At 45.7% G+C, this 26,173-nt stretch overlaps 4 protein-coding genes across 9 annotated transcripts; 3 read left to right on the top strand and 1 right to left on the bottom strand.

Moving 5' to 3' along the window:
• Window positions 1–5,969: 5,969 nt before the first annotated feature.
• LOC149465054 (oocyte zinc finger protein XlCOF7.1-like) lies at window positions 5,970–10,886 on the bottom strand. The gene is made up of 7 exons (XM_089673704.1): window positions 10,621–10,886; window positions 8,936–9,045; window positions 8,561–8,810; window positions 8,359–8,444; window positions 8,073–8,276; window positions 7,782–7,917; window positions 5,970–7,508 (listed from the first exon to the last, which is right to left on the bottom strand). Exons 2-7 carry the CDS (start codon window positions 9,029–9,031, stop codon window positions 6,712–6,714), a joined length of 1,569 nt encoding a protein of 522 aa, XP_089529830.1. The 5' UTR covers window positions 9,032–9,045; window positions 10,621–10,886; the 3' UTR covers window positions 5,970–6,711.
• LOC149465053 (oocyte zinc finger protein XlCOF7.1-like) lies at window positions 10,810–12,860 on the top strand. The gene is made up of 6 exons (XM_089673791.1): window positions 10,810–11,146; window positions 11,456–11,564; window positions 11,836–11,970; window positions 12,137–12,343; window positions 12,499–12,634; window positions 12,835–12,860. Exons 2-6 carry the CDS (start codon window positions 11,481–11,483, stop codon window positions 12,858–12,860), a joined length of 588 nt encoding a protein of 195 aa, XP_089529917.1. The 5' UTR covers window positions 10,810–11,146; window positions 11,456–11,480.
• Window positions 12,822–25,051, top strand: LOC149465051 (uncharacterized). Of its 6 annotated transcripts, none has more exons than XM_089673768.1 (3): window positions 12,822–13,909; window positions 19,330–19,335; window positions 22,581–25,051. In XM_089673768.1, the coding sequence occupies exons 1-3, from the start codon at window positions 12,909–12,911 to the stop codon at window positions 23,380–23,382; spliced, it is 1,809 nt and encodes a 602-aa protein (XP_089529894.1). In that variant the 5' UTR covers window positions 12,822–12,908; the 3' UTR covers window positions 23,383–25,051. The 6 variants fall into 6 exon arrangements, with proteins under 6 accessions (XP_089529894.1, XP_089529895.1, XP_089529890.1 ...); XM_089673764.1 differs by lacking the exon at window positions 19,330–19,335 and adding an exon at window positions 21,242–21,248 and having other exon boundaries at window positions 12,901–13,774; window positions 22,336–25,051; XM_089673766.1 differs by lacking the exon at window positions 19,330–19,335 and adding an exon at window positions 16,505–16,507 and having other exon boundaries at window positions 12,901–13,810; window positions 22,563–25,051.
• Window positions 21,454–22,310, top strand: LOC149465052 (uncharacterized). The gene is made up of 2 exons (XM_089673738.1): window positions 21,454–21,804; window positions 21,931–22,310. Exons 1-2 carry the CDS (start codon window positions 21,592–21,594, stop codon window positions 22,141–22,143), a joined length of 426 nt encoding a protein of 141 aa, XP_089529864.1. The 5' UTR covers window positions 21,454–21,591; the 3' UTR covers window positions 22,144–22,310.
• Window positions 25,052–26,173: the final 1,122 nt, after the last annotated feature.

The raw sequence follows: 26,173 nt of genomic DNA, 5'->3' as shown, positions 1-26,173 counted from the left end.
GTCCTCCTCTGCATCATTCAGATATTCAGTGGCAAACTTCAGACGGGCCTGGACATGTGCTTTCTTGAGCAGAGGGACCTTGCGGGCACTGCAGGATTTCAGTCCTGGTCGGCGTAGTGTGTTACCAATTGTTTTCTTGGTGACTGTGGTCCCAGCTGCCTGAAGATCATTGACAAGATCCTCACGTGTAGTTTTGGGATGATTCCTCACTGTTCTCATGATCATTGACACTCCACGAGGTGAGATCTTGCATGGTGCACCAGTCCTAGGGAGACTGACAGTTGTTTTGTATTTCTTCAATTTGCGAATGATTGCACCAACTGTTGTCACCTTCTCACCAAGCTGCTTGACGATAGTTTGGTAGCCCAGTTCAGCCTTGTGTAGGTCTACAATCTTGTCCGACATCCTTAGACAGCTCTTTGCTCTTTGCCATGGTGGAGAGTTTGGAATCTGATGGTTTGATTGCTCCTGTGGACAGGTGTCTTTTATACAGGTAACAAAATGAGATAAGCAGCACTCCCTTTAAGAGACTGCTTCTAATCTCAGCTTGTTACCTGTATGAAAGACACCTGGTAGCCAGAAATCCTGCTGAATGATAGGGGATCAAATCCTTATTTCCCTCATGAACATGCAGATCAGTCATCATTTGTTAGACATGCATTTCTGCTGAATTTGTTGTTGCTATTCTGTCTCTGTGTTACAATACACTGAACATTCGATTTTTAGACTGATCATTTCTTTGTGAGTGGGCGAACATTCAAAATCAGCAGGGGATCAAATACGCATTTTTTTCACTGTATACTTGTGGTTCGATGATTCTATTTTTACGAGGAGTCAACACTCTGCTTCCTTATAGAGCTCAGGATGTCTGTAGTATACTCCAATGATAAGTCCATCAGTCCATAGACCCATCTATCATTCCTCCCGTAATTCCTCCTCCACACCATCACCACCTCCAACCACAAGGTCATCTTTCTTCCTCACTTTCACATCACATCTAACATAGAGAAACCCCCCTCCATCTTTTCTATGTCCTGTGTCCTTCTAAACAAGAGGGTCAGCATGAATACAAACAGCCCAGTCTTGGGAGGAGCCAAGCCATGTTTCTGGAACACCAAGTCCATTCTCATCACTGAAACCATCAATATCTCCCATTCTGCTCGGCAGGTTGCTCGCTCGGTTATTAGTTGACTCTGCCTCGACTTTGTGTGTCTCTGTCCTGATTTTAAGGCTTTGCCTCTGACCTAACAGTGTGGGTGTGTGTCTGCCCGGATGTTGTGTGTGTATCTTCACATATGAGTTGCACCCATGTGTCCTGAAGAAGTTGAGCTGAGTTCTGTTATTTCAAACTCATTGTTTCTAATTTTTAGAGACTTTAATTACTGGCTCGGTACCCCTACACAAGGCCAATGTGGGGCCTATAATTAAGAAGGAATTAAATTCTTTACCAAGTAACTACAAGCCAGTTAGTATAACTTCTATAGTTGGGAAGATACCTGAGAGTTTCATAAAAGACCTCAGGATGGCTGTAGTATACTCCAATGATAAGTCCATCAGTCCATAGACCCATCTATCATTCCTCCTCCGCACCATTACCTTGTTGGAACAGCCGACTCTCCCCCTTCTCATAGACCTCAGGATGTCTGTAGTATACTCCAATAAAGTCCAGTAAGACTCCTGCCCCCCTCCTCCCATACAACCACCAGGCCATGGTTGCAGGAAAGGGGCCCTTTGTCAAGGTCCTACCTTTTCCCTGAGGTTTTGTTACTCCATGTACTGGCGTTCATCTTGGATTCTGCTGTGCATGGTGGAAATCCTTTTATGCCTTCAGGTCTCTGAGGTCCATCCCCGAGAGGGGTGTGGCTGATGACATATAAGCCTGTGGCCCGCACATGCTCTTTGCACTTGTGTCTTTGTCTTCCTACAGCTCTGTGTATACGCTCGTGACTCTTCTGGTATTCTGACTCGGCTTGTGATTAAGACCATTCTCTGTGTTTTCCTTCGATCTGACCTTCCGTTGCTGAACCCGGCCCGTGACCTGTGATTCTCTGTCTACTGTTCTGTACCATTTTGTCCCGTTGTTGTCGACCCAGCTTCCTGACTACGCTATTGTCATTCTCACCAGCTACACGCCATTGGCGGCGGCCATTACCGCAGCCGGGGTGTCTCGGGGGCCGCGACCTGGTTCCTGGCTGCGTCAAGTCCATCCCCACCATCAGGGGCCCTGGTGAAGGGCAGCCTGGGACTTAGACTCCGCGCCCTGAGGGACTTCAGTCTGTTGGTGGTGGTTTTCGTCAGCCAGTGCGTTACCCTGCCACTAGGCCTACCTGTCCGTTCCACAGCCCCGCCCTGACACCCTTGTCCTCATCACTAAAGTTGTACAGAAAATTTTTACAAATTCCAGTAAGACTTCTACCTGCAACCACCCCAACAACCATCAGGCCATGGTTGCAGGAATGGGGTCCTTGTCCTCATCACTAAAGTTGTAGAGAAAATGTTTTCAAATTTTAGCAAGACTCACACCCTCATCCCCCCCCCTCCCAACAACCACCAGGCCATGGTTGCAGGAAATGGGTCCTTATCCTCATCACTAAAGTTGTAGAGAAAATTTTTCTAAATTCCAGTAAGACTCCCACCTTCATCCCCCCTTTACCCCCACCTTCAAAAAACAGCACACCAGAGTTGCAGGGAAGAGGCCCTTGGCCTCATCACAAAAGCTGTAGCGAAAATATCTCCAAATTCTAGTAAGACTCCCATCCCCCCCCCCCACATAACCACCACACCAAGGGTTGCGAGAAAGGGGTCCTTGTCCTCATCACTAAAGCTGTACAGAAAATGTTTCCAAATTTCATAAGGCTCCCCTCCCCCAACAACCACAAGGCCATGGTTGCGAGAAAGGGGTCCTTGTCCACATCACTAAAACTGTACAGAAAATGTTTCCAAATTCCAGTAAGACTCCCCCCAACAACCACAAGGCCATGGTTGCGAGCAAGGGGTCCTTCTCCACATCACCAAAGCTTTTGGGAAAAGCTGTACAGAAAATGTTTCTAAAGTCCAGTAAGACTTCTACCTGCATCTCCCCCCCCCCCCCCCCCCCAACAACCATCAGGCCATGGTTGCAGGAAAGGGGTCCTTGTCCTCACCACAAAAGTTGTAGAGAAATTTTTTTTCAAATTCCAGTAAGACTCACACCTTCATCCCCCCCTCACTTCCAAAAACCAGAACACCAGAGATGCAGGGAAGAGGCCCTTGGCCTCATCACAAAAGCTGTAGAGAAAATATTTCCAAATTCTAGTAAGACTCCCATCCCTCCCCCCACATAACTACCACGCCAGGGTTTCGAGAAAGTGGTCTTTGTCGTCATCACTAAAGCTGTACAGAAAATGTTACAAAATTCCAGTAAGACCCCCCCTCCCCCCAACAACCAAAAGGCCATGGTTGTGAGAAAGGGGTCCTTGTCCTCATCACTAAAGCTGTAGAGAAAATATTTCCAAATTCTGGTAAGACTCCCATCTGCCCCCCTTATAACCACCACACCAGGGTTTCAAGAATGGGGTTCTTGTCCTCATCACTAAAGCTGTACAGAAAATGTTTCCAAATTCCAGTAAAACTCCCCCCAACAACCACAAAGCCATGGTTGCGAGAAAGGGGTCCTTCTCCACATCACCAAAGCTTTGGGGAAAAGCTGTAGAGAAAATGTTTCCAAAGTCCAGTAAGACTTCTACTTGCATCCCCCCAACAACCATCAGGCCATGATTGCAGGAAAGGGGTCCTTATCCTCATCACCAAAGCTTTGGGGAAATTCTTTTGGGGGAAAAGCTGTAGAGAAAATGTTTCCAAAGTCCAGTAAGACTTCTACCTGCATCCCCCCCAACAACCATCAGGCTATGGTTGCAGTAAAAGGGGTCCTTGTCCTCATCACTAAAGTTGTAGAGAAAATTTTTCAAAATTCCAGTAAGACGCCCACCTTCATCCCCCCTCCAAAAACCAGCACACCAGAGTTGCAGGGAAGAGGCCCTTGGCTTCATCACAAAAGCTGTAGAGAAAATATCTCCAAATTCTAGTAAGACTTCCACCCTCCCCCCACCCCCCACATAACCACCACGCCATGGTTGTGAGAAAGGGGTCCTTTTCCTCATCACTAAAGCTGTACAGAAAATGTTTCCAAATTCAAGTAAGGCTCCCCTCCCCCAACAACCACAAGGCCATGGTTGCGAGAAAGGGGTCCTTGTTCACGTCACTAAAGCTTCGGAGAAAATTTTTCAAAATTCCAGCAAGACTAACCCCCAGTAAGACTTCTACCTGCATCCCCCCCAACAACCATCAGGCCATGGTTGCAGGGAAGGGGTCCTTGTCACCATCACTAAAGCTGTAGAGAACTTTTTTCAAATTCCAATAAAACTCGCACCCACCCCCAACAACCACCAGGCCAGGGTTGCGAGAAAGAGGTCCTTGTCCTCATCACTAAAGTTGTAGAGAAAATTTTTCCAAATTCCAGTAAGACTCCCACCTTCATCCCACCCCCAACAACCACCAGGCCAGGGTTGCGAGAAAGAAGTCCTTGGTCCTTGTCCTCATCACTAAAGCTTTGTAGAAAATTCTTCAAAATTCCAGCAAGGCTAGCCCCTGCCCCCCTTCCCCCAGGTCATGGTTGCAGGGAAGGGGTCCTTGTCATCATCACTAAAGAGAAACTTTGTTCAAATTCCAATAAGACTCGCACCCCCCACCCCCAACAACCACCAGGCCAGGGGTTGCAAGAAAGGGGTCCTTGTCCTCATCATTAAAGCTGTACAGAAAAAGTTTCCAAATTCCAGTAAGACCCCCCCCCCCCTCCCCCAACAACCAAAAGGCCATGGTTGTGAGAAATGGGTCCTTGTCCTCATCACTAAAGCTGTAGAAAAAATATTTCCAAATTCTGGTAAGACTCCCATCCGCCCCCCACATAACCACCACACCAGGGTTTCGAGAAGGGGGTCCTTGTCCTCATCACTAAAGCTGTACAGAAAATGTTTCCAAATTCCAGTAAGACTCCCCCCAACAACCACAAGGCCATGGTTGCGAGAAATAGGTCCTTGTCCACATCACTAAAGCTTTGTAGAAAATTCTTCAAAATTCCAACAAGACTAGTCCCCGCCCCCCTTCCCCCCCTCCACCAGGCCATGGTTGCAGGGAAGGGGTCCTTGTCACCATCACTAAAGCTGTAGAGAAACTTTTTTCAAATTCCAATAAAACTCGCACCCCCAACAACCACCAGGCCATGGTTGCGAGAAAGAGGTCCTTGTTCTCATCACTAAAGCTGTAGAGAAAATGTTTCCAAATTCCAGTAAGACTCCCACCTTCATTCCCCCCCACCCCCAACAACCACCAGGCCATGGTTGCGAGAAAAGGGTCCTTGGCCTCATCACTAAAGCTGTACAGAAAATGTTTCCAAATTCCAGCAAGATTCCCCCCAAGAACCATAAGGCCATGGTTGCAGGAAAGTGGTCCTTGGCCTCATCACTAAAGCTGTAGAGAAAATATTTCCACATTCCAGTAAGGCTCCCCTCCCCCATCAACCACAAGGCCATGGTTGCGAGAAAGGGGTCCTTGTTCACGTCACTAAAGCTTTAGAGAAAGCTTTTCAAAATTCCAGCAAGACTAGCCCCCCACACCAGGCCTTGTCACCATCACTAAAGCTGTAGAGAAACTTTTTTAAAATTCCAATAAAACTCGCACCCCCCACCCCAACAACCACCAGGCCATGGTTGCAGGAAAGGGGTCCTTGTCCTCATCACTAGAGCTGTAAAGAACATTTTTTTTTCTAGATAACTTCGGCTTTAAACCTGAAAAGGAGGTAAAATTCTGAGATATTTAGAGGTTTACATAAAAAATGGTGGGAGGAGAGGACAATGGGAGAGAACAATGGGAATAAAATCCGAAGGAAGACTTTGACCAATCATCTTACAAAGAAAAAATTTAAAAAAAATATATAGATCTTCATTGGTTTCATTTTAATATATAAACATTTTTATATCACATACAAAAATATCATCTTAACCACTTTCTCCGAGCAAAGGCAGCTGTTGGTCCAAGGTTGATAACTGCTGTACCAAAATCGCCAGTCACATCATCTACACTCGTCTTTCCTGTTCTTCATCCACAACCTTCTCTATCATCACAATTCTTTCCTTGGAAGCTTCTGCTGAAGGTCAGGGGAGATCAGACTACACTGCTAGAGGGACCCAACCAGCATTGACCCCTCCTTCTCTCTCACCATCATGTCCTCCATGGAAGCTTCTGCTGAAGGTCAGGGGAGATCAGACAACACTGCTAGAGGGACCCAACCAGCAGTGACCTCCCTTCCTTCTCTCTCACCATGATGTCCTCCATGGAAGCTTCTGCTGAAGGTCAGAGGAGATCAGACTACACTGCTAGAGGGACCCAACCAGCAGTGACCCCCCCTTCTTTCTCTCTCACCACGATGTCCTCCATGGAAGCTTCTGCTGAAGGTCAGGGGAGATCAGACTACACTGCTAGAGGGACCCAACCAGCAGTGACCCCCCCCCCTCCTTCTCTCTCCTAGCAGAGGAAGCCAGACACAACTTTTCCATGAGCAGCGCTCAGCCACGTGTTTTCTGAGGTGTGTATCAAGTTGTGCTTCTTCCCAGTGTGAGATCTCCGATGTACGGCAACATATCATCCATATAGAAGACATTTCCCGCACTCAGGACACTAATACCCCACCGTGTGCGTTTTCTGATGTTTGATAAGACAAGCCTTCCATGAGAAACATTTCCCGCACACAGGGCAGGAATAAAGCTTCTCCCCGGTGTGAGACCTCTGATGTTTAACAAGTTCTGATTTCTGTGCACAACGTTTTCCACAGTCAGGACAAGAATACGGCTTCTCGCCCGTGTGCATTCTCTGATGTTTGGAAAGACTGGACTTATCTGAAAAACGTTTCCTACACTCGGGGCAAACAAACGGCTTCTCTCCTGTGTGAGATCTCTGATGTATAACAAGTTCTGTTTTTCTCGGAAAACATTTCCCGCACTCGAGGCAGGCATGAGGCTTTTCGCCCGCGTGCAATCTCTGATGCCTGTAAAGACAGGACTTCTGTGAGAAACATTTCCCACACTCAGGGCAGATAAACGGCTTCTCCCCCGTGTGAGATACGTAGTGTTTGCTGAGTTCTGATTTATGAAGAAAACATTTCCCACACTCAGAACAGGAATGTACCTTCTCACGAGATCTCTTACATATATGAAGACTTAACACGGAGTTAAAATTTTCCCCACATTCAAGACAGGGAAGTTTCTTTTCCCCGTGAACCCCGGCCCCATCCTCCACAGTATGAGGTTGCTCAGAGTCAGAGGGACTCCATTGTCTCTCCACACTGGGAAGTCCACCATCCATAGTGGAGCTCATTGTCTTTTCTCCGGCACAATCTCCTGGGATGTCCTCATCTTCCATTTTACAACCTAAAGATAAAGTGAGACGATCCTTTGAGGGTTTCTCCATGGCGGGTCCTGGAAAAATAGAAAAACAACATCAACAGATAGGAGAGAGTTAGTTCACTTCCATCAAGATTCCATCTGGATCAGGGAGATAGGAGGGAGCAGATGTTCTCTGTGGATGTCCCAATCAGCTGGGACTCCTCCCCTCTTCAGTCAAAGGGCCTTTGCTCCTCCTCCCAGATCACTTCTACATTTACACCGCCTTGTCAGAGGAGCAGGAACCAATGAAGGCTGGGGGGGGGGCGGTAACAGAGCAGAGATAAGAGAAGAATATATTCTGGTTACCTGTGCCGATCTCTGTAGGAATGTCCTCCTCTATGAATGTCCTCCTCATTCCAGCCTCCTCCGTATATTGCTGATCATCCCTCACATACGTCTCTTCTACTTCACCCTCAGCTTTCATGTTCATCAGATCTTTACCCTAAAGCAACAGAATGGCAGAAAATAACATCTGTAACATAGAAGGATTTATGATGTGAGATCACATAGAACATCTCATCTTGTAGAGTCCACACATCGTCTCCACATGTCAGAGTGTTCCATCACTTTATGTTCCTGACCGTCAACTCAAACTACCTGATGATGGTGAGGGATGGTGTGACCTTCCTGTGTGGAATCCCGGGAATACAGAGGACGGGGACATCTCTCTGGGGGGTTCCTGGTATTAGATGGTTCCATCATATCCTTGCATCCTTCTGAAAACTCCTCCATCACTCCATACTCCTCATCTTCATTGTCCTCTTCTTTAACAACAATATTGTAATCCATGAGGTTTCCACTCTGAATATAATATAATAATAAGACATTCATTATAGCATGCTTACATTTAAATCACAACTATCAGTAATTGTTCCTCATCTACCTGATGATGGTGAGGGATGGTGTGACCATCCCGGGAATACAGAGGATGGAGACATCTCTCTGGTGGGTTCCCACGACTGGATCCATCTGTAATAAACACACACACTGACTGAATCCATTGTTTCTATGTGTTTATCAGATGATGAGGGATCTAGGTGGATCCTCCGTACTGCTCTCTCCTTTCCAATAAAGTCTCCTCTTACCCGGTGATGTGAGGGGCGGCTGATTGTCCATCATGTCCTTGTAGAGGTCCTTGTGTCCTTCTAAATACTCCCACTCCTCCATTGAGAATGTCCCAGAATTCCCGGCACCGCTCACCTCTCCTGTCAGCAGCTCCATCATCTTCTGGGTGACTTCTAGAACCTTCTGCATGTTGTGTCTCTCAGGGTTTAGGGAGTCACATGGAGGCACTGTGATGGTCATATGATCACCTGACTTCAGAAGAGGAAATCTCTGTATTGGGGAACCAATAGGAACATCATGTTAGACTCCCAGAATCCTCCTCACCTCTCCGGTCAGGTCTGTTTTATTAACAGAGATGAGAGTGATGTCATGTGACCTCCCAGAATCCTCCTCACCTCTCCGGTCAGCAGGTAGATGATCTCCAGGGCGAGGTTTAGTATCCTCTCAGTCATGTGACTCCAGTCCTCCTCCATCCTCATTTGTGACATCATCTATGAAGATTTCCCTGTATACAGGTAAAATTGATAGCAGAGAGTTATCCGGACTAGTCATACAATAAAAGGATGAGAATATCGGGAGGAATGGATGAGCTGAACCAGGGGCGGACTGACCATTTGGAAACTCGGGCACTGCCTGAGGGCCCGGGGTCAATAGGGGGTCCCATGAGATGCCCCTGGTACCTTTTTAATAGGCTTTTTTGAGTTTGGGCAAGGACACAGGGGCCCCATGATCCCCTATTGCCCGGGGGCCCCACGTGTTGTCAGTGCGCCCCTGAGCTGAACATACCTGGGTTTGATCTGACGCATGTTTAGGGAACATAGGATTCTAAATCCAAAACCCCATTGAATTTAAAAGGAAAGTAAAAGTAGCTGCGTTGTACCTTTAACAAAAATTTTTTTCTTTATAAAAATATAAAATATGTGAACAATAATAACAAATCGGAGCGAAAACACAAATGTGACCAAAGAATAAACTGTAAGGGCCTAGGAACCAAATGTCCTTTAAACGGCCAAAAGTGGCCAATACAGTACAGAAATGATCCTGTGTGCATCCACTTCAGAGCTCCATCACCAGAAGACAAACAAACTGTTTACCAGATGGTTGGACTACCAGATCATAGGAGGTCTAATAACCAGCCAGAGGCACTGAGCAATAATTAGCAGGAGCCGATTGGCCACAATGTTTTCAGCCATGATAGTTGTGAGCGATCCTCAAACACACCATCATCCTCCACATGCAGGTTTTCTTATTTTATCTCTGGTAGCAATGATGATCTTTTAAAGTAGGTTTCTCAACCAGGGTTCTATAGATCCCTTGGGTTCCTCCAGAGGTTGTTAGGGGTTCCTTGAGTAATGAGCAACTTCTGCCTCTCAGAAAAGTTCCCACTGACACCACTGATCATTTTTGCTATCTGTAAGGGGCTAATTCTTCCCAATGACCACAAGTGTAAGGAGCATTCTTCCTCCATCCAGGTGCCATGGAAATCTAGGGTTCCTCCAGAGGTTGCTAGAGGCCCCTTGAGTAATGAGCAATTTCTGCCTCTTAGAAAAGCTCCCACTGACACCACTGATCATTTTTGCTATCTGTAAGGTGGTAACTCTTCCCAATGACCACAAGTGTGGGGAGCATTCTTCTTCATCCAGGGTTCCATGGAAGAGGACAGGCGAGATGATGGAGGAAGAGGACAGGCGAGATGATGGAGGAAGAGGACAGACATGACAGTGGAGGAAGAGGACGGGCGTGACGGTGGAGGAAGAGGACGGGCGTGACGGTGGAGGACGGGCGTGACGGTGGAGGAAGAGGACGGGCGTGACGGTGGAGGATGAGGACGGGCGTGACGGTGGAGGATGAGGACGGGCGTGACGGTGGAGGATGAGGACGGGCGTGACGGTGGAGGATGAGGACGGGCGTGACGATGGAGGATGAGGACGGGCGTGACGATGGAGGATGAGGACGGGCGTGACGATGGAGGATGAGGACGGGCGTGACGATGGAGGAACAGGACGGACATGACGATGAAGGAAGAAGACAGGCATGATGGGGGGTTACTAGGTGTAAATATAAAATCAGATCTTATTACCTCCTCTGCTGCCACTTCCAGCAATGTCTCCTTTCTACTTCCTCCTGGACTCCCCTCTCACCCAAAACTTCCTATTTATACCTGACATCACTTCCTGTCTGTAGCTGACATCACTTCCTGTCTTACATAGAGACTTCCTGTCTGGGTAGAAGTGAGATCCCCACCTTGTGGAGCTCAGAGGAACTGCATCCCTGAAACCGTCTGGTAGTGTGGCCCCGGCCTTGTGCTGGTTGTGTATGGACTGTATATCCTATCCCAATCAGGAATCTATTTCTGTCCCCCTTGGTGGGAGTGGAGGTGACCCCTCTATGAGGACATACAGTCCATACACGCCCAACACAAGGCTGGGGTCACACTACCAGACGGTTCTCGGGGCTGCAGTTCCTCTGATCTCCACACCGTGGGGATCTACCCAGACAGGAAGTCTCTATGGAAGACAGGAAGTGATGTTAGGGACAGACGGGAAGTTCCAGGTAAATCTGGAGGAAGTGGAGAGGAGACATTGCCGGAAGTGGCAGCAGAGAAGGTAATAAGATCTGATTTTATATGTACACTCAGGCCGGAACATTCTCTTCATTTTGGAAATGTATCACCTTCTTGGTATTTATTCTCATTTGTTTGTACTTTTTAAAGACTTTCTGTGGCCTAGAAAGGTTACACTTCTTTTTCATCCTGCTGACTGGTTTATCGAAACCATTACAGCGATCACCTACAGCACTAGGAAACATTATAAGTACTGAAACATTTAATATGTTATTACATTCATACATCCCCATGGCAACAAAGCTGAACCAGTACAGTCCGGATAATTGTCTCATCAATTATTGGTCTACAGGAAACCTGTATAGATCACATGACCAATGAGGATGGAGGCGGACCGGAGTCACATGACTGAGAGAATACTAAACCTCACCCTGGAGATCATCTACCTGCTGACCGGAGAGGTGAGGAAGATTCTGGGAGGTCACATGACATCACTCTCATCTCTATTAATAAAACAGACCTGACCGGAGAGGTGAGGAGGATTCTGGGTGGTCACATGACATCACTCCTATCTCTATTAATAAAACACAGACCTGACCGGAGAGGTGAGGAGGATTCTGGGAGGTCACATGACATCACTCTTATCTCTATTAATAAAACACAGACCTGACCGGAGAGATGAGGAGGATTCTGGGAGTCTAACATGATGTTCCTATTGGTTCCCCAATACAGAGATTTTCTCCTCTGAAGTCAGGTGATCATATGACCATCACAGTGCCTCCATGTGACTCCCTAAATCCTGAGAGACACAACATGCAGAAGATTCTAGAAGTCACCAAGAAGATGATGGAGCTGCTAACAGGAGAGGTGAGCGGTGCCAGGAATTCTGGGACATTCTCCAGTAACAGACAAGGGATGTGTCTGGATGGTGACGGTATCATTGTGTGTGTCAGGTCGATGATTGACAATTATTCACAGTTATGATTTATACACAAGTATGTTTGTTACAATATCTGTCTTACTATATATTCAGAATGGAAACCTCGGGAATAGAAATATTGATGTGAAAGAAGAGTGTAAAGAGGAGGATGAGGAGTATGGAGTGATGGAGGAGTTTTTAGAAGGACACAAGGATATGATGGAGCCACCTAATACCAGGAACCCCCCAGAGAGATGTCCCCGTCCTCTGTATTCCCAGGATTCCACACAGGAAGGTCACACCATCCCTCACCATCATCAGGTCGGTGGAGTTGAGGGTCGGGAACATAAAGTGATGGAACACTCTGACATGTGGAGACGATGTGTGGACTCTACAAGATGAGATGTTCTATGTGATCTCACATCATAAATCCTTCTATGTTACAGATGTTATTTTCTGCCATTTTGTTGGTTTAGGGTGAAGATCTGATGAACATGAAAGTTGAGGGTGAAGTAGAAGAGACGTATGTGAGGGATGATCAGCAATATACGGAGGAGGCTGGAATGAGGAGGACATTCATAGAGGAGGACACTCCTACAGAGATCAGCACAGGTGACCAGAATATATTCTTCTCTTATCTCTGCCCTGTTACCGCCCCCCTCCCATCCACCATTGGTTCCTGCTCCTCTGACAAGGCGGTGTAAATGTAGAAGTGATCTGGGAGGACCAAAGGCTCTTTGAAGAGGGGAAGAGTCCCAGCTGGTTGGGACATCCACAGAGAACATCTGCTCCCTCCTATCTCCCTGATCCAGATGGAATCTTGATGGAAGTGAACTAACCCTCTTCTATCTATTGATGATGTTTTTCTATTTTTCCAGGACCCGCCATGGAGAAACCCTCAAAGGATCGTCTCACTTTATCTCCAGGTTGTAAAATGGAAGATGAGGACATCCCAGGAGATTGTGCTGGAGAAAAGACAATGAGCTGCACTATGGATGGGGGACTTCCCAGTGTGGAGAGACCATGGAATCCCTCTGACTCTGAGCAACCTCGTACTGTGGGGAATGGGGCAGGGATTCAGGGGGAGAGGAAATTTCCTTGTCCTGATTGTGGGGGAACTTTTAACTCAGAATTAAGTCTTACTGAACATCAAAAATATCACACGGGGGAGAAGCTTCTTTTCTGTTCTGAGTGCGGGAAATGTTTTCTTCAGAAATCAGCACTTATTGTACATCACAGAACTCACACGGGGGAGAAGCCATATTTCTGCCCTGAATGTGGGAAATGTTTTCCACGAAAATCATACCTTGTCATACATCAAAGATCTCACACGGGGGAGAAGCCGTATTCGTGCACTGAGTGTGAGAAATGTTTTTCAAATAAGCCCCAACTTAACACCCATCAGAGGTGTCACACGGGGGAGAAGCCGTATTCCTGCCCAGATTGCGGGAAATGTTTTTCGCAGAAGACCCATCTTTCCAGACATCAGAGCTCGCACACGGGGGAGAAACCGTATTCCTGCCCAGAGTGCGGCAAATATTATACACGAAAATCAGACCTTGTCATACATCAAAGATCTCACACGGGGGAGAAGCCGTATTCCTGTCCTGAGTGCAGGAAATGTTTTTCACATAAGTCCCAACTTAACATCCATCAGAGGTCTCACACGGGTGAGAATCCGTATCCCTGTCCTGAGTGCGGGAAGTGCTTTTCACGGAAGTTCAATCTTCTTAAACATCAGAGAACCCATATGCGGGAAAAGCTGTTTTCTTGCCCTGAGTGCGGGAAGTGTTATAAACGGAAACCAGAATTTGTCATACATCAGAGATCTCACACGGGGGACAATGCATATTCCTGTTCTGAGTGCGGGAAATGTTTTTCACGGAAGTCCTGGCTTATCAAACATCAGAGAACCCACAGAACCTATGAGGAGTATTGAAGGATAAGTTCACCTTTGGGATCATGTTACATGTTCCACCCGTTTTTGCAAACTTCCATGAGCCGGAGGTCTGTCATACAGCGGCAGTAACAAATGGTCCTGATCATATGTGGTCAATGACATCACCCAGCGGCTTTGTTTACAAACAGAGCTGGCAGGGAACTGTCATTTATCGGTATTAGTTTTTGTTTTTTTTTTTTACTTTTTTTTTATTGTTTAACCCCTTGCCTACCGGGCACTGTCACCCACTTGCTGCCTCCCGGGCACTCCCACCCCCTTCCTGCCTACCGGGCACTTCCACCCCCTTCCTGCCTACTGGACACTTCTACCCCCTTCCTGCCTACCAGGCACTGTCACCCCCTTCCTGCCTACCGGGCACTTCTACCCCCTTCCTCCCTAACGGGCACTTCTACCCCCTTCCTGCGTACCGGGCACTTCTACCCCCTTCCTGCGTACCGGGCACTTCTACCCCCTTCCTGCCTACCGGACACTTCTACCCCCTTCCTGCCTACCGGGCACTCCCACCCCCTTCCTGCCTACTGGGCACTTCCACCCCCTTCCTGCCTACCGGGCACTTCCACCCCCTTCCTGCCTACTGGACACTTCTACCCCCTTCCTCCCTACCGGCACTTCTACCCCCTTCCTGCCTACCGGACACTTCTACCCCCTTCCTGCCTACCTGACACTTCTACCCCCTTCCTGCCTACCGGACACTTCTACCCCCTTCCTCCCTACCGGCACTTCTACCCCCTTCCTGCCTACCGGACACTTCTACCCCCTTCCTGCCTACCGGACACTCTACCCCCTTCCTGCCAGCCAGGCACTTCTACCCCCTTCCTATCTGCCGGGCACTTCTTCTCCCTTCCTGCCTACTGGGCACTGTCCCCCCTTCCTGCTTACTGGGCACTTCTACCCCCTTCCTGCCTACCGGACTCTTCTACCCCCTTCCTGCCTACAGGGCGATTCCACCCCCTTCCTGCCTACAGGGCACTTCTACCCCCTTCCTGCCTACAGGGCGATTCCACCCCCTTCCTGCCTACAGGGCGATTCTACCCCCTTCCTGCCTACCGGACACTTCTACCCCCTTCCTGCCTACAGGACACTTCTACCCCCTTCCTGCCTACCGGACACTTCTACCCCCTTCCTGCCTACCAGACACTCTACCCCTTCCTGCCCCGGCCAATATTCATTCAAGAATTCAGCACTCTCACACTTTGAATGACAATTGCGCGGTCATGCAACACTGTACCCAAACTAACATTTCTATAATTTTTTTGAGACAGATAGAGCTTTCTTTTGGTGGTATTTAATCGCCACTGGGGTGGGGGTTATTTTTTGCTAAATAAACTAAAAATTTAAATTGTGAAAAAAAGTTTTTTATAAAATTTTGTAAATAAGCAATTTTTCTCCTTCACTGAGGTGCGCTAATGAGGCTGCTATCATGGGCACAGATAGCACTGATGAGGAGGCACTGGTAGGTGGCACTGATGGGCATTGACAGGCATCACTGGTGGGCATTGACAGGCATCACTGATGGGCACTGAAAGGCAGCACTCATGTGGCACTAATGAGGAGGCACTGGTAGCTGGCACTGATGGGCATTGACAGGCATCACTGGTGGGCATTGACAGGCAGCACTCATATGTGGCACTAATGAGGAGGCACTGGTAGCTGGCACTGATGGGCATTGAGAGGCATCACTGGTGGGGTTTGACAAGCATCACTGATGGGCACTGAAAGGCAGCACTCAAATATGACACTGATAGGCGGTACTGATGAGCACTGATACGTGGGACTGATTGGAACCGTTAGGCAGCACTGATAGGTGGCACTGAAAGGCAGCTCTGATGGGCACTGTTATTTGGCATTGATGTGCACTGGTAGGCACTGATATGTGGCATTGATGGGGCTACACTGATGATCTGTGCCCTGATGATCAGTGTACATGTCCCCTCTGAGGAATTCCGATTACCAGCTCTTCTCTCCTCATGAGCTGTCAGCAGGAGGAGAAGATTGCCAAAAACCGGCATTTCCTTGTTTACATGCAATCAGCTGTGATTGGTCACATGGCAGAGCCGACGATATCTGTTGTTTCCTCTGATCGGTGATCCACTGTGTCCCAGGGACACAGCTCACCAATCGCCGTGCCACGCGCCCCCAGGGGCGCACATGGGCAGTTAGAGTGGGAGGACGTCATATGACTTCCTCCCTGAAAGAGAGAAACGCTGCCCGTCCGTCATTTCCTTATGGCGGGTGGAAGGCGATTAAAAGATTTATGCAGTTTTGTGTTGCCCTTAAACCCACCCCCTTCTTATGTTTTTTTTTTAAAAAACGCCTTGTAAAAAAAAAAATAAAAATTTTTGGCTTCCATAGACTTCAGTGTTTTGTTTTTTTTGTTTTGCTGTATTTAGCATTTGGGAACTTTAGGCTGTGTTTTGCGGGTCCTTCAGAAAACTGAACTGAGACCCAACAGCTCATCATTAACACCTAGGGTGATCAAGAGGGTTAAGTGTGTGCCTAGCTATGTGCTTGCTGTACACTAGGTGGTGTTGCTACAAGAGGAAGTGATGGATCGTCTTCCCAGCTCTGCAGGGACACATGATCCATCACTTTCCCCTGTTCTTCCTCCCTGCCCGACAATGTGCAGGTGGCGGTGAAGATCCGTTTACCGGGATTTGCAGATAAGCTTCTTCTGTGACCGCTCACAGGAGAAGCGACCCACCGCATCAGCAGCGCTCACGCACCACCATGAGGCGGAGGTTCTAAAATCACATATACAGGCGTAACTCGGTTTACAAATTTAATTCCTTCTGTGGGACATTTCGTATTGTGAAAAATGAGTAAACCGAAATGCCGTTTCCCATAGGAATGCATTGTAAACTAATTAACCTGTTCCGGAGGTCAGAAAAAAGTACAAAAAAAAGTCTTTTATCTGTTCAAAACTCTTTATAAAGTGCACTTTAAAGGCATAAATACTGTACAGGGACATGATTAAAAATTAATTTCTTAAATGCATTGAAAACCAATTATTCTGTTCCGGAGGTCCAAAAAAAGTAAAAAAAAAAAGTCTTATCTGTTGAAAACTCTTTTTAAAGTGCACTTTAAAGGCATAAATACTGTACAGGGACATGATTAATTAATTTGTAAATGCATTGAAAACCAATTAATCCATTCCAGAGGTCAGAAACAAGCAAAAAAAAAAAGTCTTATCTGTTCAAAACTCTTTATAAAGTGCACTTTAAAGGCATAAATACTGTACAAAGATATGATAAAAATTAATTCATAAATGCATTGAAAACCAATTAATCTGTTCTGGAGGTCAGAAAAAAGTAAAAAAAAAAAGTCTTTTATCTGTTCAAAATTCTTTATAAAGTGAACTTTAAAGGCATAAATACTGTACAGGGACATGATTAAAAATTAATTCGTAAATGCATTGAAAACCAATTAATCTGTTCTGGAGGTCAGAAAAAAGTAAAAAAAAAAAGTCTTTTATCTGTTCAAAATTCTTTATAAAGTGAACTTTAAAGGCATAAATACTGTACAGGGACATGATTAAAAATTAATTCGTAAATGCATTGAAAACCAATTAATCTGTTCTGGAGGTCAGAAAAAAGTAAAAAAAAAAAGTCTTTTATCTGTTCAAAATTCTTTATAAAGTGAACTTTAAAGGCATAAATACTGTACATGGACATAATAAAAAAATTAATTAGTAAATGCACTGAAAACCAATTAATCCGTTCCGGAGGTCAGAAAAAAGTAAAAAAAAAGTATTTTATCTGTTCAAAACTCTTTATAAAGTGCACTTTAAAGGCATAAATACTGTACAAGGACATGATAAAAAAACAAAGTTAGCAAACCGAGGCGTTATTTTCAATGGATTTTCATTCGTAATCTGAAAATTACGTTAACCGAGGCGTCCGTAAACTGAGGTACGCGCATATATATTTGTAGAATTGTGCACAGGAGAGCCGCCCTGTAGCAGTAAAACTGCTATAGACAGATATAGGGTGGATGTAAAGTGATCAATAAAGCTGGGAGAGGAGCTAAATATTTCTTGTGGATGAATAAAAAAAAAAAAAAAGATCAGATTAAATGATAGAACTCACATTTTGAGTGCAGTAGTTATGTTGCAGAGGCAAAATTAATTTTCTTGAAGAGCGCCGCCTGCTGGCTGAAAGTGAAAAATGACATTTTTGGATTCAACATGTCACGCATGAAATAAAATTGAAATAGTTCTATCCCTAAAATCACAATATCTTAGTTGTACAGTACAGCACAAGGGGCAACCTATTGATACGCCGTGGAATTTTAGGCCTTGTATAATTGGATCCTATGTGGGGAGCTCATCTTGTCACTTGGTGCAACATGTTGAGTTAGCTGAGGGGTGCTAAACAGGTCCAGGGCTAAGGTCCATCACAACAGAACCCACTCCCTGAAGAGCTCTTTGGACCCACTCCCTGAAGAGCCCATCGGACCCACTCCTTGAAGAGCCCTTCGGAGGTATGCCCACCATGGTGGCCAAGTCTATACTTTATATTCAGGGTCACCCTGTATATTTGAGCATTACTGTGCAAAGTGTGGCCATATTTGGAATGTATTTACCTTTTCAAGCTGATTAACTTCCGTGCTGGGTATTGAGTTTAACCCTAGATACATCTCAGGCAAAGTTCTTTCTTCCAGAAAAGAAAGTTCCTTCTTTAATATCTACTGCCTAACAACTGAGATCTAAGAGGGATCTCACAGTGAGATTCACCATGGAAGCTTTGGGTCTAATGGTTTCCTTCTTTGGAACAGTACCTACACCCAGTTCCATCAAAGTGCTCTCCAACTTAATATTCTATCAGCAGGCTCTTTCCCTGCTTTTGCCTATGCTTCTATCCCCCCCAAACAAGAAGTTCTCTGTTCTCGTGGATCACCACTTCAACTCTGACAGTGGGAAAATCCTCCATCTTCAGCAATTGGAAGGTTCTTGCAATCAACTTTTCAAGTTGTTTAACTTCCGTGCTGGGCATTGGGTTTAGCCCTAGATACATCTCAGGCAAAGTTCTTTCTTCCAGAAAAGAAAGTTCCTTCTTTAAGATCTACTGCCTAACAACTGAGATCCAAGAGGGATCTTACAGCAAGATTCACCATGGGAGCTTTGGGTCTAATGGTTTCCTTCTTCGGGACAGTACCCTACACCCAGTTCCATCAAAGACTCTCCATCAAATGCTCTCCAACTTAAAATGCGATCAGCAGGCTCTTTCCCTGGTTTTGCCTATGCTTCTATCCCCCCAAACAAGAAGTTCCCTGTTCTCGTGGATCACCACTTGAACTCTGACAGTGGGAAAATCCTGCTTCCTCAGCAATTGGAAAGTTCTTGCAACAGATGCAAGTCTATGAGGCTGGGGAGGAGTCTTCCAATCATTGAAGGTTTAAGGAACATGGTCAAGGGAGGAGGCCATCATCATTATCAACTCCCTGTCAACATTTTAGAGCTCAGAAGTGTCAAGCTGTCTCTTCAGCACTGAACCTTCTAAAGGGACACCAAATTCTGACAGTAATAAATAAAGAAACAACTTCCTGCGCTCAGAATGAGGCCCTATCCCTATAGGTGCTGACACTTAACCTCCTACCAATGTGAGTTAAATAAATTAATAAATAAATAGTGCAGAACTAAATACTAAAACAAACATACATATATATAAATAAATTAATGCTCAATCAATATATATCATATAAACGTGCAACAGTGCAAATAAAGTGTAACACGTGTATTCCCACCGGGAATAATCAAAGTGACCAAGTGATCAATATTATTCAATAAAGTGCAATCCGTGTATTCCCTAAAAAGGGAATATTCAAAAGTGACCAAGTGACCAAACAAACTATATATCACAAAATACTCTAATAAAGAAATCTCCACTCTATGTGAACATGTCCATATATATATAGTGTATCTAATACACAATCTTCATGCAGGTGATGTCAAGTGTCCACACTGTGTATATCCAAAAGTAGCTGCAATGGCCCCTCACCTCCTTACATAGACCCTGCAGGGTCAACTCGCTTTAGGGAACAGACACCACTCTGGTATATCACAGAATCCTCCCCAGCGATGTATGCTCTATAGCCAGCTTCCTCTCCGGTTCCTCCTTACAAAGATCCTACAGGGGCAACTCGCCTTAAGAGACAGACACCACTCAGGTGTATCACAGGATCCTCCCCAGGGCTGTATACTCTATAGTCACGTTCATGCATAAACAGAAGACTCTCATAGTGTAAAACCGCATTTATTAAATCGACTATACACAGAGATAACTACTCACATGATGATTCATCTTTATGTAAACATATGGCTCCTTAACTTCATGCTATGCCTGCCTTGCATGGGTATTGGATATAGGGGTTTCAAATATGGCCGCCACGCCGGAAATGACGTCACCGCGCTTCCCAGAATCCTCCTCGCGCACCGACGCTTTGCGTCACGCTGATCACGTGACTTCCTCAGGGTACCCCTAATAGTCCATACAAGACCCTTATCCGAGCATGCAGCCTGGTAGGGCAAAAAAACAGGTCACGCACCTTCAACATAGGGCATACCTTTCAGGGGGGGACCCCTGGAAAAGCACCTTGTTCCCTTGTTGATGAAGACAAGGGCCTCTTCCCCACAACCTAGGCCTGGTGGTTGTGGGGGGTCTAATGGCAGTGGGCTTTGCAAAATCTGTAAGCCCCCTTTAACAGTAACACCTAGCTACTGCCCACCCATATTTAAATTAGTACACCTACTCGATCCTCCGGAAAATGTAAAGTGTAAAGAAAAACCCCACAAAGGAGTCCATTAGTATAAAAAAGTCCCATGATGAACATCGATCATCAATCGTTCCATGATGTACATCCATCATCGATCGTCCCACGATGTACATCCATCGTCAATCGTCCCACGATGTACATCCATCGTCAATCGTCCCACGATATACATCCATCGTCAATCGTCCCACGATGTACATCCATCAATCGTCCCACGATGTACATCCATCAATCGTCCCACGATGTACATCCATCGTCAATCGTCCCACGATGTACATCCATCAATCGTCCCATGATGTACATCCATCATCAATCGTCCCATGATGTACATCCATCATCAATCATGATGCTTCCTATAAATATAAACCCAATGTCCAAACGTGGCAAAGTCACTCGCCTAATGACAGCAACAAACGCAACTCATCCATAATTGTAATTCTATTTATTTTTTGACACTTTATATATAATTTTTTCATCCTGTATGGATTAAGAGGTGAAGTGCAGCAGACAACATGTTAATGTTTGTAGAATATATTTCTGTCCCCCTTGGTGGGAGTGGAGGTGACCCCTCTATGAGGACATACAGTCCATACACACCCAGCACAAGGCCGGGGTCACACTACCAGACGGTTCTCGGGGCTGCAGTTCCTCTGAGCTCCACAAGGTGGTGATCTCACTTCTACCCAGACAGGAAGTCTCTATGAAGGACAGGAAGTGATGTCAGGTATAAATAGGAAGTTCCAGGTGAGGTGGGAGGATGTAGAGAGGAGACATTGCTGGAAGTGGCAGCAGAGGAGGTAATAAGATCTGATTTTCTATTTACACCCAGTAACCCCCCATCATGTCTGTTCTTAGGGGTCATAATATTGTTAAAGAAGAGTATAAAGAGGAGCATGATGAGTATGGTGTGGTGAAGAAGCTCTCTGAAGGACAGAAAGATTTCTACAAGGACATCATGATGGGACCAGCTAATACCAGGAACCCACCAGAGAGATGTCCCTGTCCTCTGTATTCCCGCGATTCCACACAGGAAGGTCACACCATCCCTCATCAGGTAGGTGGAGTTGAGGATTGGTAACATAAGGTGCTTGAACACTCTTGACATGTGGAGACGATGTGTGAACTGTACAAGATTAGATTTTCTATGTGATCTCACATCATAAATCCTTCTATGTTACAGATGTTACCTCTGAATATCATAAAAGTTAAAATTGAAGAAGAGACGTATGTGAGGGATGATCAGCAATATACGGAGGAGGCTGGAATGAGGAGGACATTCATAGAGGAGGACACTCCTACAGAGATCAGCACAGGTGACCAGAATATATTCTACTCTTATCTCTGCTCTGTTACAGCCCCCATTGGTTCCTGCTCCTCTGACAAGGCGGTGTAAATGTAGAAGTGATCTGGGAGGACCAAAGGCCCTTTGACTGAAGAGGGGAGGAGTCCCAGCTGGTTGGGACATCAACCGAGAACATCTGCTCCCTCCTATCTCCCTGATACAGATGGAATCTTGATGGAAGTGAACTAACCCCCTCCTATCTATTGATGATGTTTTTCTATTTTTCCAGGACCCGCCATGGAGAAACCCTCAAAGGATCGTCTCACTTTATCTCCAGGTTGTAAAATGGAAGATGAGGACATCCCAGGAGATTGTGCCGGAGAAAAGACAATGAGCTCCACTATGGATGGTGGACTTCCCAGTGTGGAGAGACCATGGAATCCCTCTAACTCTGAGCAACCTCGTATTGTGGGGGATGGGGCCGGGATTCAGGGGAAGAAGACATTTCCTTGTCCTGAATGTGGGGAAAGTTTTAGCTCTGAATTAAGCCTTGCTGAACATCAGAAATGCCACACGGGGGAGAAGCTTCATTTCTGTTCTGAGTGCGGGAAATGTTTTCTACAAAAATCAACACTTGTTATACATTACAGACTTCACACAGGGGATAATCCGTATGTATGTCCTGAGTGCGGGAAATGTTTCCCACGAAAAGCGTACCTTGTCACACATCAAAGATCTCACACGGGGGAGAAGCCGTATTCCTGCCCAGAGTGTGGGAAATGTTTTTCCGGGAAGTCTTGTCTTTCCAAGCATCAGAGAGTGCACACAGGTGAAAAGCCGTATTCTTGTTCTGAGTGTGGGAACTCTTTTTCACAGAGGATACATCTTTCCCGACATCAAAGAGTGCACACGGGTGAAAAGCTGTATTCTTGCTCCGAGTGCAGGAAATGTTATACGCGGAATTCCGAACTTGTTATACATCAAAGGTCTCACACGGGGGAGAAGCCATACTTGTGCCCTGAATGTGGGAAATGTTTTTCACATAAGACTCCATTTAACACCCATCGAAGATCTCACACCGGTGAGAATCCGTATTCCTGTCCCGAGTGCGGGAAATGTTTTTCACGGAAGTTCGGTCTTGTCAAACACCAGAAATGGCACACGCGGGAAAAGCTGTTCTCCTGCCCTGAGTGCGGGAAATGTTATAAACGAATGTCAGAATTTGTTACACATCAGAGATCTCACACGGGAGAAAATCCGTATTCCTGCTCTGAATGCGGGAAATTTTTTTCAAGGAAGTCCTGGCTTATCAAACATCAGAGGAAGCACCTAACCCTCGAGGTGTCCTGATTGCAGGAAATGTCTTCTCTATGGATGATATGTTGCCGAACCTCAGAGATTTCACACTGGGAAGAAGCACACCTTGATATACACCTCAGAAAACACGTGGCTGAGCGCTCCTCTGATCTTTATCATGGAAAAAACACTTTATAAGGTGATCGGAGATCACTAAAGACTTCCAAGTTGTGTCTGGCTTCCTCTGCTAGGAGAGAGAAGGAGGGGGGGGGTCACTGCTGGTTGGGTCCCTCTAGCAGTGTAGTCTGATCTCCCCTGACCTTCAGCAGAAGCTTCCATGGAGGACATCATGGTGAGAGAGAAGGAGGGGGGGGGTCACTGCTGGTTGGGTCCCTCTAGCCGTGTAGTCTGATCTCCCCTGACCTTCAGCAGAAGCTTCCATGGAGGACATCATGGTGAGAGAGAAGGAGGGGGGGTCACTGCTGGTTGGGTCCCTCTAGCAGTGTAGTCTGATCTCCCCTGTTTTTCAGCAGAAGCTTCCATGGAGGACATCATGGTGAGAGAGGAGGAGGGAAGGTCACTGCTGGTTGGGTCCCTCTAGCAGTGTAGTCTGATCTCCCCTGACCTTCAGCAGAAGCTTCTATGGAGGATATCATGGTGAGAGAGGAGGAGGGGGTCACTGCTGGTTGGGTCCCTCTACCAGAGTAGTCTGATTTCCCCTGACCTTCAGCAGAAGCTTCCATGGAGGATATCATGGTGAGAGAGAAGGAGGAGGGGGTCACTGCTGGTTGGGTCCCTCTAGCAGTGTAGTCTGATCTCCCCTGACCTTCAGCAGAAGCTTCCATGGAGGACATCATGGTGAGAGAAAAGGGTTCACTTGAATCCAGCCTGTTCCCAGTTCTGAGCAGATCAACTGGCCACATTTGACCAGTTCACCGGCATGAACCTCCAGCTGATGTTTGTAAACAACCACGAGGTCCGTCATATAGCGGCAGTAACAATTGGCCATATTTGGTCGATGTCACCCAGCCTTTTAGTTTACAAAGAGAATAAAGCTGGCAGGAAACTCATTTATCTGTGTTTTTTCTTTAAAGGAGTTTATTGTACTAGCGTGAAACTTCACATGCAGTTTTAAGGCATTACCAAGCACATTATTTACAGGATTTATAAATTCTGAACAACTTCAGGACCGGACGGTGTCACCCCCTTCCTGTCCGGGCCATTTTTCCCACATTGAATGTCACGCAACACTACTAAAATGAATTTTATATCATTTTTTTTTAGACACATCGAGCTTTCTTTTGGTGGTATTTATTCACCCACTTTTTATTGTTTGCTATATAAAGGGAAAAAAAACAAAAAGGAAAAAAATATATATATTTTAATTTTTGTTACAAAATTTAGCAAAATACTTTCTTCATAAATGCAGGCCAAAATGTTTTCTGCTCCAAACTAACCTCACCTAAATCATTGTATATTATTTAATCTGCGTGAAGGTTAAAGAATCTACAAACGATGAAATATATATAAGAAAAGTAACGTACTGACAGCTCATCTCATTTCTTGAGGCCCTAAAATGCCAGGACAACATAAATACCACCAAATGACCCCTTTTTTGGAAAGTAGACAGTCCTAGGGAATTCGTAAGAGGCATGGTGATTTGTTATTTTGTGTCACAATTTTTCTTTTAAATGAAACTAAATAAAATTTGTTTTTTCACAAAGTTGTCATTTTAACGAGTTGTTTTCCCACAGCACAGATGTACTTACAATTACACCCCAAAACACATTCTGCTACTCCTCCTGCATAACAGGATACCAAGTGTGTGAGACTTTTTAACAGGGTCCAAAATTCAAGGAGCACCTTTGGGCTTTCAAGGAGCACATTTTACACATCTAATTTCCTATCTATGACAATTTTGGAGGCCTTGGAGCACCAGGTCAGCAGAAACACCCACAAAATTACTACTTTTTGGAAAGCAAGCACTCCAAGGTATTTTCTGAAAGGCATAGTTAATCTTTAGAAAATGTAATTTTTATGCCATTTTGGAAATGCAGGGAAGAAAATTTACACAAAGTTGTCATTTTAACAAGTTATTTCTCACACACAGCATAGGCGTACTTACAATTACACCTCAAAACACATTCTGCTACTCCTCCTGCATAACAGCATACCAAGTGTGTGAGACTTTTTAACAGCCTAGATCAGGGGTCTGCAACCTTTAAGGCATAAAGAGCCACTTGGACCCGTTTCCGAGAGGGAAAAAAAGACTGGGAGCCGCAAAACCATTGCAACATTTAAAACAAATCCGACACTGCATATATTGCAAAAAGCGCTCTGGTCATGAAGGGGGTTTAAGGGCCCAGTAAGCAAAGGGTTAATCAAGGCCACAGTGTATCGTCATAATCACAATCATAGCCTTAGGTCAGTGGTGGGCAACCTTTTTTTTCAACTGAGCCAAATCTCGCCAAAACCACGATTGAAATTTATTTTGAGAGCCACATTTTTAAAACTGAAAATACATCCCCCATATAGTAATTCATCCCCCATAGTAATTCATCCCCCATATAGTAATTCATCCCCCATATAGTAATTCATCCCCCATAGTAATTCATCCCCCATATAGTAATTCATCCCCCATAGTAATTCATCCCCCATATAGTAATTCATCCCCCATAGTAATTCATCCCCCATAGTAATTCATAGTGTGCTCCGGAGCCGCAGCAAAGGTGAAAAAGAGCCACATGCGGCTCTGGAGCCGCAGGTTGCCAACACCCGGCCTAGATGCATGGACGGGTCCAAAATTCAAGGAGCACCTTTAGGCTTTCAAGGAGCACATTTTACA

The sequence above is a fragment of the Staurois parvus genome, unplaced genomic scaffold, assembly GCF_062004578.1.
Source record: "Staurois parvus isolate SC_StPar_1 unplaced genomic scaffold, SC_StPar_1.0 ptg000144l, whole genome shotgun sequence".
Classification (NCBI taxonomy): Eukaryota; Metazoa; Chordata; class Amphibia; order Anura; family Ranidae; genus Staurois; species Staurois parvus.
The sequence above is the reverse complement of the archived record's forward strand: the minus strand, read 5'-3'. Positions and strand labels throughout refer to the sequence as shown.